At 40.1% G+C, this 21,835-nt stretch overlaps 1 protein-coding gene across 4 annotated transcripts; it reads left to right on the top strand.

Moving 5' to 3' along the window:
• The first annotated feature begins 2,760 nt into the window (after positions 1-2,760).
• On the top strand, positions 2,761-20,714 carry SERPING1 (serpin family G member 1). Of its 4 annotated transcripts, none has more exons than XM_081337559.1 (9): positions 2,761-3,022; positions 5,632-5,742; positions 5,953-6,102; positions 6,955-7,273; positions 8,757-8,894; positions 12,377-12,580; positions 15,278-15,420; positions 17,764-17,983; positions 19,967-20,714. In XM_081337559.1, exons 1-9 carry the CDS (start codon positions 2,963-2,965, stop codon positions 20,215-20,217), a joined length of 1,596 nt encoding a protein of 531 aa, XP_081193685.1. In that variant the 5' UTR covers positions 2,761-2,962; the 3' UTR covers positions 20,218-20,714. The 4 variants fall into 4 exon arrangements, with proteins under 4 accessions (XP_081193685.1, XP_081193684.1, XP_081193687.1 ...); XM_081337558.1 differs by having other exon boundaries at positions 6,877-7,273; XM_081337561.1 differs by lacking the exon at positions 5,632-5,742.
• Positions 20,715-21,835: the final 1,121 nt, after the last annotated feature.

The following is a 21,835-nucleotide window of genomic DNA, read 5'->3' as shown; positions in this document are numbered from 1 at the left end:
TTCAACTCCCAGAATTCCTGAGCCAGCATAACTCAGCTTGGAAACCTCTCTTTTCCCTTAGCATGGCTGGCTCAGGAACTCTGGGAATTGAAGTCCACGAATCATAAAAGAGCCAAGGTTGCCTACCCCTGGTATAGGGTCTCCTGCTTGAGCAGGGGGTAGGACTAGAAGACCTCCAGGGTGCTTCCAACTCTGTTATTCTGTTGTTGTATTTTCCTTTAGAAGCCATGTGCTGGGGGATAATTTTCTGGTCTAGTTTTATCCTCAGATATAACTATGCAATAGTCCACTGGTAATTGTATCACTCTTATGCCCAGCTGATCTGCACATCTTCTTCCCGCTATTATAGTTTGTAAACCATGGATTATGGATGAACATGGGATGATCTCAAATGCAAGCGTAGCAGCAGCAGTTACCTTCTAAAGCTAATTGGCTTAATGGATGAAGACTCCCAGAAGTTTATAACTTCATGAGGACATTCAAGAGTGTTGTCGGTCTAGAGGAGGAGTTGCCCCCGTGTGCAGAAGAATCAAGAATCTTTTGCAGGAGAAACAAAAATATTTCTTATAGCACGGTGAAGACAGATACATTCACTTTTATAAGCTTTTGTGGATCACAGCCATTTTGTTTAATGCAGCTGAGAAAGTGGCCCTTTCATGATATAAAGATAGCATAAGAGTATTGGTTGTAATACTTGAAAACTATCTAAATAAATGCTAAACACAGTGTTCTACTTATAATCTTTTTAAGGATGTTTTGGCTTACAAAAGCCACACCCGTGTATCCATTATTTATTGTCTAATCCATAATTGACTGGGTTTACACAACATGCTAAAGCCAAACCAAACCAATCCCTTTATGACATGTCCTTTTTTTATTGAAAAGTTTTACAATACATTTTTAAATACAAACACCCCCCCTCCTCCCCCTCCCCTCTCCCCAACCCCTCCCTACCCTACCCTCCCCCCTCCCCGACTTCCCAGAGCTGAATACAGGGTATAAAAATACAAACAAACATAATCTAAAATATGCTAACAACCATAAAACATTAAGTTCTGTCGCACTTTAACTCTCCATCGTCAAATTATTAATAAAATAACTATTAACTAATTATACATCATATAGATCCACTACTTATTCAAATGCTAAATGAAACTTTTTAGTCCCATATTTATTCTGAATATATTCAATCCATCTCCTCCATTCCACAATGTATCTCTGTTGTGATTGGTCTTTCAAATACACTGAAATCTTTGCCATTTCCGCCAAGTTAGAAACTTTTAAAGTCCATTCTTCTATAGTCGGCAGTTCTTCCTTCTTCCAATATTGAGCTACTAAAAGTCTCGCTGCCGTAATTAAATTCAACATCAACTTAACATCTATAACAGTAGTATCTGTAATAATACCCAATAAAAACAACCTTTATGACATGTCCTTGAATGCACCAACATAGCCTGCTAGCCATTTCTAGAGGAAATGTCCTCCTAAATTTTCATCTTCATCTCTTCCCTCACCCACTCCTTAGCCATTCCAGTTTTAAAGTAGTATTTACTGTCTTCTCTTGGCAAAAGACTTCCAAAGAAATAATTTCTGACACTTTGTGTACAATATTGGTGCTGGCACCTATCAAGAATATTTTAAGTGCTAGTAGAATAAAGGGGTTTCAAGACTTTGGAGGAACTTGAGAAATTCAACAGGGAGTTATGTGAAAAATCAGATCAAGAACAAGTGAACATGCTTGTGCAGTGAAATAAGAAAAGGAGGAACTGGTGCTGGATTTGCTACATGAGAAGAGTTTTAATACATATAATTCAGACATGTCAAACTCGCAACGTCACGTGACATTGTGCGATGTATCGGGACTGTTTTACTATTGCCGGAAATGGGGTGGGTGTGATGCGTCTGGCCCGCAGGCCGGCAATTTAACACCCCTGAATTGAATAGGAATATAAATCACGGATATATCATAGCATTTTGTTACATGTTTGCAACCAAGGATCATAAAGTGCAAACTGGATATACACATTTGAATGATTATGAGACGTGGAGATTTTTAGCGTGCTGTTACTTCTCTTCATTGAAGTTATTTCCATATAAAAATCTGTAGCCTATAGGTTGCATCTCCAGATCAAGTTTACAGTTACAAAATGTCATTTACTAAATTATCTTCCGAGTTCACAGAGCCCTCTCAAAACAAACTTAACACTATGCAAAACTTTTAATTGATTTAAGCAATCTTTTTAAAATAAGTTGCAAGAACATAATAAGCAGTTTGCAGTCACAGCTTGTTATTGTTTACCAATGTTATCTTTCTTTTTTCTGCATGATAGAATATTCTACAGGCTGACCCATTCTTTTATCCCCACCCTCTTGATTTACAGGAATCCTCACTGAGAGGGGAATCAATCATCTTTAATTTTTAACTGGTTAGGTTTAAAGCCAACCAATGGACCGTTCATAGTCCTCCAATTTCACTCCCTCTTGTGCCATTCTCTCAAGGTAAGGTAATATATGTCACAACTGTTTGGTTCTATTACCTATAGAAGTTTGCACAAAGAAAGTTGCTTCCTGTTCTCTTGTTTTTCTTCCATTCAGAGAACTTCCTGTTTCCCCTCCTTGTTTGAAAAATCTCTTTATTTCATCATATTTTTCTAATTGTTTCTTCTCAGCAAGATCTGCTGGACTACTGGAATTCCCCCAGAGAGAGTGAAACTAAGTTGGGCTTAATCACATGACCAGAGATTGCGAAAAATGGGAGAGAGGAACATGCCAACAGCCAGAGAAGAACAACAAGGAGTTATTTGAGACGGGGACAAAACCAGTGGCTGCTTTTCAGAATTCCTCCAGCAAGAATCTGTTTTGATATTTTTCAAGGAAGAAGATCAGAGAAGTAGGAGAGAGGCCTCCATCTTTGGTTGGGATTAAAAACGAGAGTAATTTTTTTGGTAGGCTTTCTGCCATCATGAAGACTTGGCTGGCCCTTGTGTGTTTGGCCATTATGGCCACATCGAGTCTTCAGCAGGTGAGTGACAGTTATTTACCTTATTAAGAGCAATGGAGAAGATTTAAACTTTTATTAGATTTCTGAGGGTATGCAGCGTCCTGATATTGGTTGGGATAAATCTAGGAAGATTGCAGTCCTAGGAGCAAGCCAAGGTTATGGTGGCAAACCTCTGGGAACCAAATACTGCTGATGTGGTTGATCATGCAGCTAGAGGCTGGGATCTGCCCTGCTTTTTTTGGCCCCTTTAAGCTGGTATAGGAAACCCCCTTCTGATTACTGGGCACCATCATCCATTCCCATTTTTGAGTAGGGCTATAGAAGAGAATGGACATCTGACTTTGCCATTGGCATCTACCAATGTAGTGCCTTACCAATGCTTTTACAATACTTGTTAGATTTCCTATATGCTTTTCCTACGTACAGCTTTAGTGATGGGACTTCTAGTCTTGTAGTGCTCAGAAGATAGTACGAAACAGGAGAAAAAATGCATTCTGGCAGCTTATGTGTAGCTGATTCTGGCACCAATAAATGCATTAGAGAGTTAGGGTTTTTTTTTTAATGCTTCTGGCTATGAGGACTTCTTATGGCCATTTTCTGGTTATTATTTCTTGGGCTGTGTGAAGGTTCTTTGCTTTCCAAGCACTGGATACACCACAGCATAGCAAATCTGCACACAGTGCTTTATTGCACCACACACTTTCCCCAACAACAGGCTTTTGTTCTGGGTCAACTCTATCCTTCTAGGACTTGTGAGCTGCTGCTACTGCTACTCAGCCCTTTATGCCCCTGTCCTTCAATACTCAGTTCTTTAATATTCAGTTCAAACGAAATCTTAACATTTATAAAGTAGCAAACAACCGTTATTTTTCCCCAAAAGGTCCTGCAGGAGTGGGATGAGGTGCTGTTTCACAGTGTGGATGCTCCTTTTCTGGTTGCTACTGAGCTTCCAGCAAAGTTCCAAGCTCCAGGCAAGAGCCCCATCGGGATATGCTGCCCAACGTAGCTTGTGATTCTGGCAATTGAATCCTCTTGTCTGCTTGTAATAGTTACCAGTTTCCAGGTGTTGCCTCTACTTCCCTGTTTGTATCTTATTTGGTTATCACTTTTCCTCCTAAACACACCCTTCCGTCTTAGCATTTGCCAAGGTAAGGTAAGGGCCTGGGCCAGGTGAAGCTGCCACTAGACATCGCCCCCTCCCCTTAAAATACCAAAGTGTGGACTGGCTTGGATGCTTGTGAGTACACTTGTGAGTGAATGTATGATTGTACGAGGGACATGGTGGTGGGAAGCATTTTTGCCTGGCTGCAGCTCTTTTCCAGGGCACAGACAGCAACCCCAACTTCCCTCCCTGATGCGGCCAGGCAGCCCATTTTGCCTATTCCCTTATGGGTCATTGCCAGGACTGCCTTTCCTTTGCAGCACTTGTTCCTGCAACAATTGTTATTGATCTAGACACACACACACACCCTCTCCTCCATCCCAGAGTTGTCCTCTGTGCCTAGCCTAACTGACAAGTCACAGACATGGGGAAAAGTTGTGGGGTGAGTGGGAAAGAGAACCCCGATGTTTTTCATGAACCCACCTCCATGCCTGTCACCTCGTCCAACACAGGCCTAATTACTTTGGAAAGAGCACTAAACTCATGTCCAAAACTAGCCTGGTTGAAAATGTGAAGGAGGGGCACATTATGAAACTGAAAGAGCACCTCCATATTTATAAACTAAACAGCTGGCTAAGCCAATTGCTCAAAGCATTCGTCTTCATTTGCCCAACCCATCCATCCAATGCATTAGAGAGAGCAATTGCTAGATGGTCTCCTACTAGCAGACTGCATTTAAGGGTAGAGGAAACAAAGCCAGAAAAATTCACCAGTTGCTTTCCTTAATTTGTCTTCATTAAACTGTTAAGGACAGCAACACATACTAGCCTTGCATTGCCGCTCAGTGGGGCTCAGATGTCAGGGCAGCACGCACTATATCAGCACACTCTTCTGCTAAGTCATGGACTACTAGAGAAATGCACATTAACATGCCCAAGAGAAACAGCCCTTAGTGAACTCCCTAGAGCAGGGGTAGGCAACCATGGTTCTTTTATGACTCATGGACTTCAACTCCCAGAATTCCTGAGCTGGCTCAGGAATTCTGGGAGTTGAAGTCCATGAGTCATAAAAGAGCCACGGTTGCCTACCCCTGCCCTAGAGAGAAGCCAAGAAGCCAACAGGATTCCTAGTTCAGATCCTTTGTGACCTGATACTGCCACCGTGTGGTTCAAATCAGATTTTCAATGTTTTCTAGGACAGTGCAAGTTGCATGCACATCATATATTTATCTCAAAGGAGAATGTCTGAATTTAAGACAATCCTCTCCACAAAGGAAGAATAGACAACAAAACCTCAGCCTGTTGTCAGCAAATCTAAGTCTGTTTTTTAAGGATAAATTATTAGGGCGGGAGTATTCTTCCTTCAAATAGTGAAGATTTGAATGTTGACTGTTAAAAAGTTGAATTATCTATTTGTTAACTAAATCAGAAAGCATTGTTGATATAAGAAATGCATGGTTACTATTTAGAATTTAGAAAATTATGCATTTAAATAACGGGTGTATTTCTCCATCACACCTTACATCAAGGTTGCATACGGAAGAGAAACAGTTGCTGAGACGAATGAAGAACCTAAACTAAACAAATGCCAGGATGAAACCGTTTGGCAGAGAATCTTATCATGGTTTTCGAGAAAGCAGGTCTGATTCAAAATTCAGATCACAATTGTGTTAACTCTATCAACTAACACAATTTTGTTAATTCTCAAAAGGCATGCCCTCTAACCTTTCCTCCCTACTTTGAACTAAAACTAACACAACTAACTTCTCTTTTAAATCAGAAGGAAAAGGTATTGTATATGATGAAAGCAGACCACATTGATTTATCTAATGAGGATTTATTTTTTCAAGAAAACTTGCATCGTTGGAGAGGTAGATAATAGAAATGATATGACACCTACTCCTTTTCAAGAGGCTGAGAGAAATGAAGAAACCAAGCAAACTCTGGATTCAGTTACCAACATTGAGGATGAAGGACAGTTTGGGGAGAAGGATAATCAGGTGTGTTGGCTAATAGAGATCAGAACAGGAATTTTTAACTCTGCTTTCTTTTGCATTGAAAGTAATAGTCAATTTATTTTTAAAATTTAGGTATTCTACCATCATAAATTTATTAAGGCATGATTACCCAGCAACATTTTCATTCTGTTTCAGAAACATTATTAATACATCTCAAACTATTACCATATGGTCATGAAGAAATAAAAGAAAACATTTATTTATGCTCTCTGGTCAGTATGCAGGAGAAGATCATGTATTTTCCATGTCTCAGAATCAAAAATTTAGAAAGAGCCATTTGGGATAAAATGTCTCATCTGCTTACAGCAATCATCAGTGTCCAGAACTGTCTAATTCTGAAAATCTATTCCCCTGCGAGTTTTCCCTGGAGGAACTCAATAGTACTATAGATCAAATGAAAGCCAGCAGGCTGTCTGGGTCAGCCTGTTCAGAAACCTATGCTGAACTTAAACTTCTGATTTATTTTGTTTTGTTTTAAGGAACGAGGTATTGAAGTTTAATCTTTTAGAGTTCCTTTTATATGAAATGTTTTCCAAAACCGATTCTATGTCAAACTCACCTAAACTGCAAAATGTCAAAACATTTAATTGTGATTAATATGCAATATGGTGCCAAATATGCTTATTTTTAATTTAAACCCTAGATATTTGGAGTCAGAAAAAGTGCCACTTATTTTTGATTTTGCTGATATATAAAAGCACAAATTCCTATTTGTATAACTGTAACCCACTATTACTTAATATCAACATTTTATAGTTCAATTCAGGTGAGGATGCACAAGGACCAATAGTGGAAAATGGAAAAAATGATACTAATACTGTGATGATTGAACAGGCTGTCCCTGAAAATCAGGATCCGGAACTTCCAAATGTCGAAGAAGAATCTACTGAAGTTCCAACAGAAAGATCAACCACGGCAAATACTACCCCAGTTCCCACGGTGTCTGATACCAGTTGCCCACCTGATTCATGCTCACAGCGCTGGAAACCATGGCCTACCTGTACCCAATCCACTGCAGAAGATGAACAGAAGCTGGCTGAGGCTCTGTCCAGATTTTCGCTTGACTTCTATAAAATAGCACTCCAGAAAAATGATGATAACGTGGTTTTCTCACCCCTTAGCATCATAACAATGCTTTCCAATCTCCTATTAGGTAAGAATAAGCCATTGGGGTCCCCTCCTCATTTTTTTTTCTCCTTACCTGGAGGGTCTGCAGTTCAGTGTGAGCGGGTCTCCTGCTATCTGTCAGCTCCTTGATTTATGTTTGTATGAATGGTTCCCTAGTATACTACATTTTAGTATAAAATATATTCATATATTTTCATACTTTCTTAGATATTATGTTTCTCTGAAAAAAAATCCGCAAGTTATGAAACATCCCTCCTATCTGTCATACACATCCCTGTTTCAAATAGCATTGCTAATACAGTAGACACATTTCTATCTTCCCATCTCCTTCTTGTTGTAAGAAAGGTACATTATTAAACTAGGGCAAGGGTAGGCAACCTTGGCTCTTTTATGACTCATGGACTTCAATTCCCAGAATTCCTGAGTCAGCATCTGACTCAGGAATTCTGGGAGTTGAAGTCCATGAGTCATAAAAGAGCCGAGGTTGTCTACCCCTGAACTAGGGGCATCTTCATTTAAACTAAGTATAAAATTCCTATCTTTCTAGAAGTGAGTCACATTCACTTGGGAATCATTGGCAACCTAAATAAATCTTTGGACAGATTTTTTTTTGCAGCATTTGTTCGAGATATACTTGTGTCTATGCTGTGTCAGGCAGCTAAGCACAATTTATTATTCTGATTACTATTGCTTAAAATCCCTGGGGACACAATTCATTTTTCACTAAAAGGTTTTGCTCCAACCATCAAATTACAGCTTCCTTTCATCCAATCTGTTTCACCATTTTTGCCTAACTTCTTTCCTTCTGTGAGGCCTTACCCACAGAACTTGAGCCTATGCTGCAAACTGAATCACTTGTTCTCTGGTCTAAGGAATTTTTTGCTCCTGAGGAAACAAAACAGTCAGCTATCACCCAGATAGCTTGGGCTACAGCTCCCACACTTTTTTGCCATTGGCCCAAAGTTGATAATGTTAAGGTCCAAAATATTTGAGGGCCCTAGAATGTGTTACTATATCTGAGAAGGAACAATTGCTGTACTTTTACTTAATCCATGTCTCAAATGCTGGAAACAGGCTGGGAAATCTGTTTAGCATTGTCACACTAAATCATCCAATGGTTAGTGATTAATGTCACATGGGTTTAACATTCTCTGTTGCTGAAAATTGTGTTAATAAAGCCAGAAAAGGTATCATCTACCACACTAACCAAAAGAAACACTGGTACTGGTTTATCCACACACTGTAAACATTCAGATGTGATCTTTGCAACATGAAAGTCCGTTAAAGTGAAGGGTAAGGTCAATGAAGAGGTAGCGTGTGTCCAGGTCTCAGAATCAAGCCCATGAGTTGCACTTGGCAGCCTTGAAAAGTAATTGTCATAGCAAAGGCAGTTATAAAATCTAAGAATTTGGGAGTTGAAAGAGTAAATAAATAGGTTGCGGGGGGGGGGGGATCTGTATTTGCACAATGACAAATAACCCCTCCGTACACATATCTTTGTCATTCAGGAGCCTGTGATGAAACTAAAGATCGTCTTGAGAATTTGCTGTTCTATCCTAAAGATTTTGCATGTGTGCATAGAGCCTTGAAAATACTTGGCAAGTCCGAAGCCCTGACTTCAGCTAATGCGATTTTTTATCAATCAGGTGAGTAAACAGTTGGTCTTCTTTTAACTAAAGGCCTGCTTTTTAGAGGCAAGTGTGTTCCAAAATGGAAAACTCTTCTTGGAACACAACTGAAGTCTGGCTTGTGCTGGAAATTACAGTTGAGATTCTCTCCATGTATCCATCAATAGATTAACGTTCAAATCCCCAAATTACTTACTTCAGCTTGTACAATTAAATTCTGTAGAAGTATAAGATATGTTCTGCCAGATGTTTGGTCTCATCACTAGGGTTATACTCTAGACCAGTCTACCCTAAGGGAAATTTCAAGATAAAATTGTAAAAGCCTTTTGTAGCCTGTTTTCAGTTTGATGAGCATCAGACGGGGCTGAATCGGGCTTGTGTCGGACACTTGGCAACTGGCATGTAAGTATTTTCTGGCGTATAAGACGAAAAATCTTGAAAATCTTCTCAAAAGTCGGGGGTCGTCTTATACGCCGAGTCGTCTTATACGCCGGAAAATACGGTACCCTTTGGGGCCAGAGTTTCTACAGGTTTTTTTTAAGGTTTGAAAAAACTAACTTATTGTAATTGGATTTTTAACTAATAAATGTTACTGGTATTAGTTTCTTTTTATTATTATTCATATATTCCTAAGACCCTGCAAAAAGGTTTGTTTGTGTATGTGTGTGTAAGTATGTTATAAGCATTTTTGAATTTTGAACTTTTTAATGATATTGTAACTATATTTTCTTTGCCCCTTTGATAGACTCAGTCCAAAAATAACTTTGGCGTGTTTTTAAAAAATACAAATGTAAAATATGGCAGCAGAACAAAAAGTGAAGGCACAGTAATTTAAATTATTGTGCTTCTCCTTTCTTCTTCTAGTGACATTTTTGGACTTACTGTAATTGAACATTTTTGTTGCTGATTTTCCCTTTTCTGAGCACCCATAAATATATGTTTTGTAGTACTTTTTACCTGGATCCATAAGCAGGATTCTGTTTAATTGCTGTTTGTAGAATTGGGTTATGGGAAGTTGCTTATTCAGATAATTTCCCATAGTGCAAATCAATAAATAGCATATTAATTCATAGAACATAGAATGATAGGATTGGAAGGAAACCTGAAGATCTTCTAGTCCAATCCCTGGCAGGAGATCCTATACAAAGGGCTGTCCAGTCTCTTTTTGAAAACTTTCAGTGATACAGCACCCACAACTTCCAAAGACGAGTCATTCCACTGATTAATTGTTCTCTACTGTCAGGAAATTTCTCCTAGCTTGAATCTCTAATGATCTTACACCTGTTACTTCTTGTCCTGCCCTCACGTGCTTTGAAGAATAAGTTGACTCCCTCTGCTCTGTGACAACCGTTCAAGTTCTGGAGAATGCTATCATATAATAATAATAATAAACCTTTATTGTCAAAGTACAACATGTGTACATCGAGATTAGCTGAGCCTCCCCCTGTGCTCTCTCCCCCCAACACACAGTGACAAAAAACCCTCCATCCCACCACACTATGTGAACCAACTACACCACACACCAGCCTCCCAAGTCAATTCTGCATAAGATTATGTCCCATTTAGAAGCCTAACAGCCCATGGATAAAAGCTATTTTTCAGCCTGTTGGTACGGCTGGCTATACTCCTATATCTCCTACCGGATGGTAGGAGAGTAAAGAGGTGTGAGTAAAGAGGTGTGAGTCATCCCTGAGAATCTTCCTCACTCTTCCAAGGCAACGAGCCCTGGCGATGTCATCCAGTGGTGTCAGGGAACAGCCCACAATGTCTTGTGCTGTGCTCACTACCCTCTGTAATACTTTCCTATCCGCGGCTGTCAGACCAGCATACCAAACCACAATACCATACGAGAGGACGCTCTCTATGGTAGACCGGTAAAAGAGGGTCATTAGCTGTTGTTCTACCCTGTTCTTCCGCAAGATCCTAAGAAAGTGAAGCCTCTGTTGGACCTTTCTAGCCACCTGGGTTGTGTTAACTTTCCAGGTCAGATCTTCACAGAGGTAGACTCCCAGAAATTTAAAGGAGGAAACTCTCTCTACACAGTCCTCCCCGATGTAAAGTGGGGCAGGTTCCTCCTTTTTTCTCCGGAAGTCTTAACACCATCTCTTTCGTCTTGCCAATGTTTAGGTGCAAGTTGTTGTTACTACACCATATGGATAGTTTTTGTACCTCTGCCCTATATGCTGTCTCATCCCCACCTGTAATAAGACCCACCACAGTTGTATCATCTGCGAACTTGATTATTGCAGTGGATGATACACAATGATACACAATCATAAGTGTATAAAGAGTACAGGTAGGGGCTAAGCACACAGCCCTGTGGCGTGCCGGTGCAAAGCTTCAGGGGGGTGGACAAAGCAGACCCGACCCTCACTGTTTGTACCCAATCCCTAAGAAAGTCTTGAATCCAATCGCAGATAGCGGGGGAGAATTTCAAGTCAGTCAGCTTCTCGATGAGAATGCTCGGCAAAATGGTGTTGAAAGCCGAGCTGTAGTCAACAAAAAGCATCCTGACGTAACTTCCAGGTTTCTCAAGATGACTTGCTACAGAGTGTAAAGCAGTAGCTATGGCATCGTCTGTCGACCTATTTCCCCTGTATCACCCCTAGTCCTTCTCTTTGTTAGACTAGACATACCTAGTTCCCTCATTCGTTCATCATATGTTTAGCCACCAGACCCCTTATCATTTTTGTTGTTCTCTGCACTCTTTCTAAGGTCTCAACATTTTTTTTTGTATTGTGGTAGCCAGAATTGGAAGCAGTACTATCACTTCACATGATCTTGAAACTAACCCTCTGTAGATGCAACTTAGAACTGCATTAGCCTTATGGGCAACTGCAGCACACTGCCGACTCATACTTAAGTGATGGTCTACTACAGGGGTCTTCAAACTTAGCCCTTTTATGACTTGTGGACTTCAACTCCCAGAATTCCTCAGCCAGGCATGCTGGCTGAGAAATTCTGGGAGTTGAAGTCCACAAGTCATAAAAGGGCCACATTTGAAGAGCCCTGGTCTACTAGGACACCTACATCTCTCTCATAGTTGCTCATCTAAAGTATGTAAGTGTTCTGTTACCACTTTCTTGCCTATTTTGTGTTACATTTCTATTCTGTCTCCTACGATGCTGCTTTTGGTAGGTTGGATTATTGTTTCCTTTTGTACAAAGACAGATGCAAAGAATGAATTAAGCAGTTCTGCTTTCCAGATGAGTACTTCCAAAGGAAATTTTATAGCTTATAAAGGAATTGATTATAAATCTCATATAAGAATCTCCTTAAGAGCACTTTTCTGGTCCCTTAAGAAAATGAATTAATGACAGCATAACATATTCCCTGTAAATGAGCCACAGTTGGCAACCATCCATCTTTATATTTTAAATGAATAGCACACTATAAAATCTTTGGAGAAAAAGAATTATAATTATGTTTATTGTAAGTGGTACATGCTTTGGGGTGGTCTGCTATTTGAATTTTTTAAAATCTATATTTTTGACACACAGCACTTAAGATGGGAAGTGGATTTCATAATCTAACAAGTACATTCTATCAAACCAAGCTGAAGCTCCTTAGTAACAACACATACCAGGCAGTAACTGATATCAACTCATGGGTGAGTGAACGTACTGGTAACAAGATCAAGAAACTCTTGGATGACCTAGATACTGATGCCCAAATGGTACTCCTCAACGCTGTCTACTTCCACTGTAAGTAGAATAATTGTATTCTTTGTACCGTGCAAAATGTGTTGCTGGGTCTGAGATTAAGAGTGGCAATTATTAAAGGATTAAAAATATAACAACCCTGTTATATTTTTATGCTGTTGTTATGTTAATAAATCACATATAGAAATTAAACGTTCAGATATTGGCATGTGTTGATTAGCTTGTGCAAGACAGTTGTGGTTAGCTCAGTGTGGAGCCTCGTGTCCCAGAGGCAGTATGATTCATGACACCAAAAGCCTCATCTGGCAATTCCAGTATCCGAAGAGCCTTTTTCAGCAGTATTGTGTAAGATTTATCTGATGCTTCCAGTAGCTGAACTGCTGAATGAGATCTAGAGCAATATGAAGTGAAGCAAATGTCAGTCTTGCTTCCAGTTTATAGGTGGAAAGGGAAGATTGCTTTTCAGAGCAGCTTTCAAAGTTATGGTTTGCCTGAAGTTTTGTCAAAGCAAAGAAAACTTTTGAAGCTTTGTACAATCCATTGTTGAGTTACTTTTACAAAAATTCTAAAAAGAGGAGACAGACATGGAAGGGGAGGGTGGACTGTGACAATATTACTTTCCATGCAGATTTAATTACCTTTCTTAAGGAATTCTTTAAAGAATTTCCTACTAAATATTGCCAAGCCAAGTTGTATCTTTATAATCTAATAGCTACCTAGTTTATATTTGCATAAAATGTGAAGGTTCACACAGCTTCTTGGCAGTTCAGATGACTTACTCAAAGGAACACTAGCAATTTCTTCTGTGCCTCACAGATGCCACATCAGATTCTCTTGCACCATCTCCTGAAGACTCTATGCTGGAATGTGATTTGTCACCAATGCACACTGTTTCCCTTCAGGTTTTTTGGAGTAACTTCAGTTGTTCATTCCTCAGGATATACCTTCTGTCTTATGACTTTTTCTTTCTTCCAAGCCTTTTTGGTAATCTGTCTCTATATTGCTGCCACTGTCTTTGAATGTTACCATCTTTCATTCAGCATTCCTTAGATAACAAGTCCAGTGGTGGGATTCAGCCAGTTCGCACCACTTTGGCAGAACTGGTAGCTAATTTTTTGTTGCCCAGGCCCAGAATGGACTTCTGGAAGTGGCACCCACACGGAGAACTGGTTGTTCATATATTTGAATCCCACCACTGAACTAGTCCCAGTGGCCAATATATAACTGAGGTGACATTGATAGTTTCCTATTCACATTGAAATTCTAAGATACGTCAGGCAACCTGGTTTGATGCAAGGAACTTAGTTGGGCCTAAATATTCATGACAGTATGGGCAAATATCTGCCATGCTGATCTGTGTCCAGTAGTAATCCAAGGACAAACCAAGTAAGGTTTGTCTGGCAATCATTTGGCTCTCAAAATTGTTCCCAAACTCTTTCATAAGGCAGTCATTTATTATTTTGAGATCATTCTTAAAATGGATGCATGCTGTACCTCTTCAGAATTGTGACACTAGCAACTGCTTATTTATTTATTGAATGAATTTATATGGGTGTCGAACACATTCATAGTTACTTTATGTGGATTACAAAATTGAAAATCCTCAGTACAGAAACCCATAAGCCCAGCCCAGCTGCTGTTGGTATGGTTCCACATATCATGGAACCCTGTTCAAATTGCTGATTATTCTGTAGAAGCAAAAATGGAAAGAGATGATTAAGCTTCATTCCTCCAGCTGTGAAACACCAAGGGATGCCTACTTTCCCTAACAGGTGAAGGAAAGTATCAACTAACAATTCCATTTAAATATTTGCATCTATATCTGTGGAATGCCACACCCTTTAAATGTTTGAAAGCATAAAACAAACTGGAAAAAAACGCAATGGCAAGTGGCTTCACTATTTTTATTTTTAAAAAAGCAACATGGATGGCCAACAAGACATCAAGAACTGAGCTCAACTGAGGAAAAATTATTTACTTAGTACGCTTTTTTACTTCATTTAAATATTATGAGTTTGTATAAACTTAATTTAAATTTATTCACTATTTAAATATTACGAGCTGAAGGGTAGACTTGCCCACAAGTGTAAGTTGTTTGCCCCGCTTTCAGGTCAGCTTTTATTGATAATCACAGAGTGTATCTACCTAATCCTTGAAACCCATCCCCACAATGTTGGATTTAAGAATCAGTTGATGTGCTTTCTTTGTTTTAGGGTTCAGGACATGTGAACCCACCCATTATAGACTACACACACAGTAGATACATGTAAGTCAGGCCACTAATATTTGTTCAACAAACCACTGTTTTAAAAAAAAAAATCCCTTGGGTCTGCTTCATGTATGATGAACCCAGCCATGAGACAAGCAGCCAGAAAAAGAAAGTGCATGTTCTGAGCCTGTCAGTTTCTACTTTAAAAAGAGGAGTTCTTTACAGCATTATATAAGTAATTGTGTCAGACGTTTCCAAAAATGTTCCATCTTGGAGCAGCTGACCTTTGGGCAAGACTAGCATATTTATTTTATATATTTATTTCGACATTCATAACTGAATGGCAGCTTATGTGACCTGTGTAGTAGACTGCATTCATTTTTAGTGAGCTTCAGCAGTGCTCTTCCTATTTTCTTATATGGTTGAGATATATGTACTTGTACCTGTACCTGTATATGTGTATATGTATATTTATATGTATATGTACACATAAAGAGGTTTCCTCTTATCCAAATTCTTTAACTTTTCAGCCAAATGGAAAACTATATTTAAAAAAAAGTCTACAATCTTAGAAGATTTCTACCGTCCTGGTCTCCCTTCCATCAAGGTACCCATGATGACCAGTAAGAAATATCCAGTGGCCTCCTACTTTGACTACAATTTGCAGGCTAAGGTAATGTGCATATGACTGGGACAGCCTTTTTCAAGTCCCTTTTATCTCATCCATACTTTGTATGAAGTATTCATATTCCATAAATTCCTTCATACATAAGTTGTAACAAGGACCTAGGAGGTAAGGTTTTTCTATCACAGCATCTGCGGTCTGGAACACCCGGCTGGTCCCAACCTGCTGACATTTTGTAAAGCTTTCAAAAGGTGGCTGTTTTCCCATCAGGGAGCCGGGAAGCTAATTGGTTCTGGGAAGTGGATGTGTCATCTGGTGATGTTTTATGTGGTTCGCAGTTGCCATTATGTATATATATTTGATTTTTAAATCTTTTTTTAGAGATAGATAGATAGATAGATAGATAGATAGATAGATAGATAGATAGATAGATAGATAGATAGATAGATAGATAGATACTGTTAGTAGGTATAGGGATAACAACAAAGGCCGTAAATTTAAAGGCAAATACTCTACCTATACCATGAGAGTTATTGTTCTCTAGAGATACATGGTATTCCACTTTCATGCCCAGCATTTTTGCTCTTTTGAGTTAAAAACCATTTTTGGACTAGACAAAGACTATACCATCTATTTTTAATGCATAAGCAGGCACTCTTTCTGTTATGTACTGGGCTTGTGGTGATACACCATGTGCGTTGCTGGAGCAGCTAATGGCTCTCCAGCAACCCAGACTAGCTGTCTCCTGTCCTGCAATTGGCTAGCCCCAGGCGGCAAGAGTGAGTTCAAACCTAATGGCTGATGCCTGGGGGCTAGACTATATATTGTGGCTGGTTGCAGCCCAAGTTTCAGTACAGTTCTAGCGAGAATAAAGTATGAGTTATCCTATACTCAGCCTCATGTCGTCATTCCTGCACCCAAGAGCCCACTACTTAACACTTTCTTTTTTAGTATTTTAAAGGCCAGAATTAATTCAGAGGTCTCAAACAAGTCTATTGACCATGCCATTCAGATGGATGGAGGGAGGGATGGACAGACAGACAGACAGATAACTAGATAATCACATCTTCTCATTCCTCTGCATTAGCCAGACTCAGTTCATTTTGCTGGGGAAGAGATGGGCAACCTAAAGCCGTGTAATCCTTGAACCTTTATTTTTCATCTTTGGAATCACTCTGATCATGGCTGCAGAAAACTGGTAATGAGTGGAATAAATCTATAGTGTACTGAAACATAGCTTAAAACATAAACTCATAAAACCTCAAGAACCACTGAGAAAAGCATGGCCCAATCTACTTCACACCATTATCTGCCACTTCAGCCTTTCAAAAATATTACTTGCAACCCTAACATGAACCCTATAAACTGCCTTGGGGCAATAATCACAACTCCAGTTTCAAATTCTGGGTCAAATTCTTGTACCTTCCTAATATCATTTTACTTAGTGATTATGGCTAATGTCCAAAGACCTTTAGAAACTGTAATTCTGTATTGAAGCAGATAATTTTTAGGTTCCCAGGAGTGATACTTTTAAGACATTACCGTACTGTCAGATGGACAATGATATTTATGTCATTAAAGTGGGGACGCTTATATTTCCATAGAGAAGGTTGTCCCATTAAATCTAAAAGAAAGATTGCATACTCTTTAATATTCTGTCAAATAATATTAAAATCAGTGCCTCCATTTCTTAGTGGTTTGTGTCTAACTTTTGACTGGGTGAATTCTACAGTTCTGAGGTCCACAAAATAGACATTTGGACTGGGTTGCCTATATTGCTCTTTCTGTATGAAGAAGATAAAAATAAGTTCAGTGTCATAGCAAAAGTATGGTTTTATGGTTTCTTCAGGAAAAGGCAGGAATGTAAAATTGGCTTGGCACTAGATTGGGTATGTATTCTAATCCCTGAACAATTTTCTCAATTTAATGCTTTCCAGATATGATGGGCCTTAATCCCCTAATTTCTAGTCATGTTATTTGCATAATTCAGCACATCAGGAGAACACCAGATAGGGTAAAGCTGTCTCCAAAGTCATAAGAAATCGCCTTCTACTGTTTTCTCACCAGGTTAACAAAGTTGTGCCTGCTTACTCAAGACAAGACTCCTGCTGCTGAACTGGGCAATATATTTAAACTTTTATTCAATGAGGTTCTCTGTAAAGAAGCATTTTGTGCAATTTCTTAGGGTTTATTCGAGTCTTTGAGCCCACAAAACCCCTGTCATTCTCCAAATGGCACAGTTAGAGAACAGGAGCCATGGAGAATAGCAAGTACAATTTAAGACTTATTACAGTAAAAAAAAAAGGGGGGGGGAAACGAATGCTTTTCTAAGTCAAAGAGAGTGAGAATGTGGGAGACAGACTAGAGGCTGATGGATATTTGCTTTGTCAGGTTGGCCAGTTTCAGTTGCATCACAATTTGAGCTTGGTGATCCTTACCCCTCGCTCCCACTTGACAAGCCTCTCTGACATAGAGGAACGTCTCACTGCAACAGCCGTCATGTCAGTTCTGAACAAGGTGGAGGCCTTGCCTTTGAAGCCAACAATAGTAACGCTACCGAAATTTAAGCTGGAATCATCTCAGGATCTTGCTGAGATCATTGGAGAAATGGGTAAGAAAAATTAAGAAATTAAATCAATGGGATCATTAGAGGTGAGGACTTGCTAGTGTCAACTCAATGAGGTCAGTCAGTGGTGAGAAGAAGGGGAAAAAACAACAACCTCAGTGCCAATCCTAGCCATATTTAATTCACTTCAATTATATAGCTTTATTCCGAGAAGAAAAGGCTGCCACCTCTTTTGCTCCTAGAGGGGACTTTTGGCATCATCCAAAACAGATATTCTCAAGAAGGGTACCTGGCACTGGCATTGCTCAAAACCTACTGGAAAACAAATAATTTTGTTTTCTCTTTCCCGTATTTTCTTCTTCCTTGAAAAAGTGAAGCTAACTAAGGCTTACGTCTTATCTCTGCTTCTGGGATTACAGGTAGTCCTCCATTTACAACCACAATGGGGACCAGATTTTCTGTTGCTAAACAAAGCAGATGTTAAGTGAGTCACACCTGATTTTATGACTGGTTTTTTTTGCCATGAAGCAAATCAGTATAGTTTTTAACTGAGTCACAAATCCAACTTCCCCATTGACTTTTGTTGGAAGGCAGCTGGGAAGTTTGCAAATAGCGATCACATGACCCTGGAGCACTGAAACCTTTGTAAATACATTCTGATTACCAAGCACCCGAATTCCGATTACGTGATCCTGGAGATGCTACAACAGTCGTGAATGCAAGTGCCAGTCATAGGTCACTTTTTTTCCGGTGCTGTTGCAACTTCAAATTGTCTGTAAATGAATGGTTGTTAAGTTGAAGACTGTCTGTAACTTTGGAGGATAAATAATGGGGAAATAGAAAAAAAAACATTTTCCCTGGTTCTGTTTTCAGTGCAGGCGTCTTGAGTAACAGAACCTCATTAGCATTGGGGAAAAGAAAACGCTATTGAGACTTTTAGGCAGTGCTTTTTTTGTAAGAAAAAGGGTGCCGGAACTCACATCTTCTTAATCTTTTATTTTAAAAAATTATATATTCAGTTGTTAGGACTGGTGGTTGAGAAGTAATTAGTATTTTTTTTTTTATTTTTAAATTTGGGGTCACACTTATACACTAAAAATTTTAAAAAGATTTTCAATTCACCAACAATTTTTTAAAATAAAAAGATTATTTACCTTTTGCACATAGTCAATCACTGTACACACGCCCACTCATGTCAGTTGTGTAACGAATCATAACGGCCACCACCTCCAGTAAGCATTCAGCGCGCGACCACACAACCAATCACAAGCCGAGCAATGCCACAAGCCAAGCAGCACCATCACAACCAGCGTGGATGAAGTATGCATGCATCGGACTCAACACACAAGCAGCCTGCATACACCATTTTAATGATTTTGCCGCCAAGCTGCTATGCTCGACAGGGTGATTCAAGTCCACGTGGACCAAATATCAAATTTTCAAAAGTTACTTTTAAAACTTGAAAAAATCTGTTGAAAAAAGGTGCCGAAACTCTGTTCTGGTGCGTTCTATGACAAAAAAGCACTGCTTTTAGGGTTGTTTGCAGGTTAGTCATTTTGGCCTCCCTTGTGAGAGAATACTTGGAAAGATGGCTGTAAAAGAAAGAAAAGAAGAAAATAACGAGAAAAGATAAGAAACGTATCACACTCATAAACATTAGGTAATAGAAGTTGACTGAATATGGTATTGAGCTTTTAATTAATGTTTAATTAAATAGGAAGCAGTTAATTATACTAGGTGGGAGAACATTGCAGAATGGGATTGACTTGCCAATGTGTATCACAGAAAGACTTTTACAAGGAGGGAGGGGCATGGCCAGTTATTAGAATAGGGTTATTACAAATACTGTATATGTCATAATTCCTCTTTAAATAATTCTGGAAAAGCCACATATCTCAGCTATGTACAAAGATGTCATGTGGAAATGACCTGAACGTGGAGTTTTGCGGATTTAGATCTAATTCTAGTTCAGTTTTTCTTTCAAATGCTGAGCCATTTCTTATGCATTCTTTCAATGTTTCCTTTCAGATTTTGGGCTTTTCTATGATGCCGATTTGTGTGGGATCTCTCAAAATGAACCAGTCGCCATGCTCAATGCCAAGCACAAAGCTGTGCTACAAATCTCAGAGGAGGGAGTAGAAGGAGCTGCCGCAACAGCAGTCAGCCTAGCACGTACAGCCACAATGTTTGAAGTGCAACAGCCGTTCCTCTTTTTAATTTTGGGGGGTCAAAGAGTCCCACTCTTTCTGGGACGTGTCACCAATCCACTGGCATCATAATTTTTCCATGTCCTCCCAACTTCCATTTGTGGAACAAAGCCAGCTTGCAGATTGCCCTAGCTCAGGGGTAGGCAACCTTGGCTCTTTTATGACTCGTGGACTTCAACTTCCTGTGTTGGCTCAGGAATTCTGGGAGTTGAAGTCCACGAGTCATAAAAGAGCCAAGGTTGCCTACCCCTGCCCTAGCTCAGCCTGAAAAATACAGGCAGGTTTGTGGAACCATGATTCCACGCAACACATTTATTTAGCCTCTTCTTTTTGCTTCCATTAAAAGGTTCTTTTATCTTTTATTTTTATCTTTTTTTAAAAAAAAGATCTGCTCCCTGCTTCTCTGTGTGTGTTTTGTATATCCTTTTGCATCTATGAGCCCAAGAGAAATCCACCTCTTCTCATTTATGCCGTGTATGAAGTAAGTAAGAGGGGTCCTACCATTTCTGTGTGTTTGACCTCTCCTACCCTCTTTGGTCTTCTAAGAAATAAAGTATAATTGTATTGTCTCTTTGGACTGTTATTGCTTTATCTCAGACTAAGATTTGCTGGAGAGAATTTGGGGTAAAAGATTTTGGTCAGTAGCCATTATCATATAGCAAGGTCTACTCATCATGACCTCAGAACTTTAAAACCAACTCTCAGTCTGCATGATTACATGACACCGGCTAATTTGAGATTTGAATCAACCTTCTTCTTGCTCAACAGTATCTGAATTTGAAACTGGGGCAAAGTTGAAGTTTCATCTAAAATATTGTGGTTGGGAGCTGGTGGGTGATTTGTGCTCTCACTGGAGGAAACCACTGCCTTGCCTTGCCTCTTAAGTCCTAACTCTTCGCTCCCCAGCTGCCACCCATTCCATTTCTAGAGCCTGAAATTTGCGTTTATATCATTCTCTTTCCCCCCATGCAACCTTCTGGATAATCTTCAGGGACAGCCCCAGGTAGAGCACACTGCAGAAATCCAAATAGAAATTTACCAAGGCATGAGTGACTGTGAGCAAGGCCTCCCTGTCCAGAAAAGGGTGCAGTTGGTGCACTAGATGAATCTTTGCAAATGTTTCCCTGGCCATGGCAGGAGCGGGAGACATGAGTCACTCTAGGACACAGGTCGGCAACCCACGGCTCCGGAGCTGCATGCAGCTCTTTAAGCCGTCTCCTGCGGCTCCCAGTCGCCCGGTGCGTGCACACCTCTCCGAACGGGCAGTGGTGCGCGTGCACCTCTCCAAATGGAGAGTGGTGCCGCCTGTTTGGAGAGGTGCGCGCGTACCTCTCTGAACGGGCGGTGTGCGCGCAGCTCTCCAAACCTTTGGAGAGGTGCGTGCGCACCTCCGCCCGAACGGGTAGTGGCGCCGCTCGTTTGGAAAGCTGCCGTGGCCCGTTTGCAAAGCTACCGCCTTCGGAGGAAGGCAGCAGCCTGCAAACGGGCTGTGGCAGCTTTTCAAACGGACAGCGCCACTGCCTGTTCCGAGGTGTGCATGCACGTCTGAACGGGTGGAGGTGCGCGCACACCTCTTCAAACCTTTGGAGAGGTGCGCGCGCACCTCCGCCCGAACGGGCAGTGGTGCCACTCGTTTGGAAAGCTGCCAGATGCCCCGCAACCTCTGGGTGAAAATCCTCCATCCTACCTC

This window comes from Vipera berus (assembly GCF_964194415.1).
Source record: "Vipera berus genome assembly, chromosome: 1".
NCBI lineage: Eukaryota > Metazoa > Chordata > Lepidosauria > Squamata > Viperidae > Vipera > Vipera berus.
The sequence above is the reverse complement of the archived record's forward strand: the minus strand, read 5'-3'. Positions and strand labels throughout refer to the sequence as shown.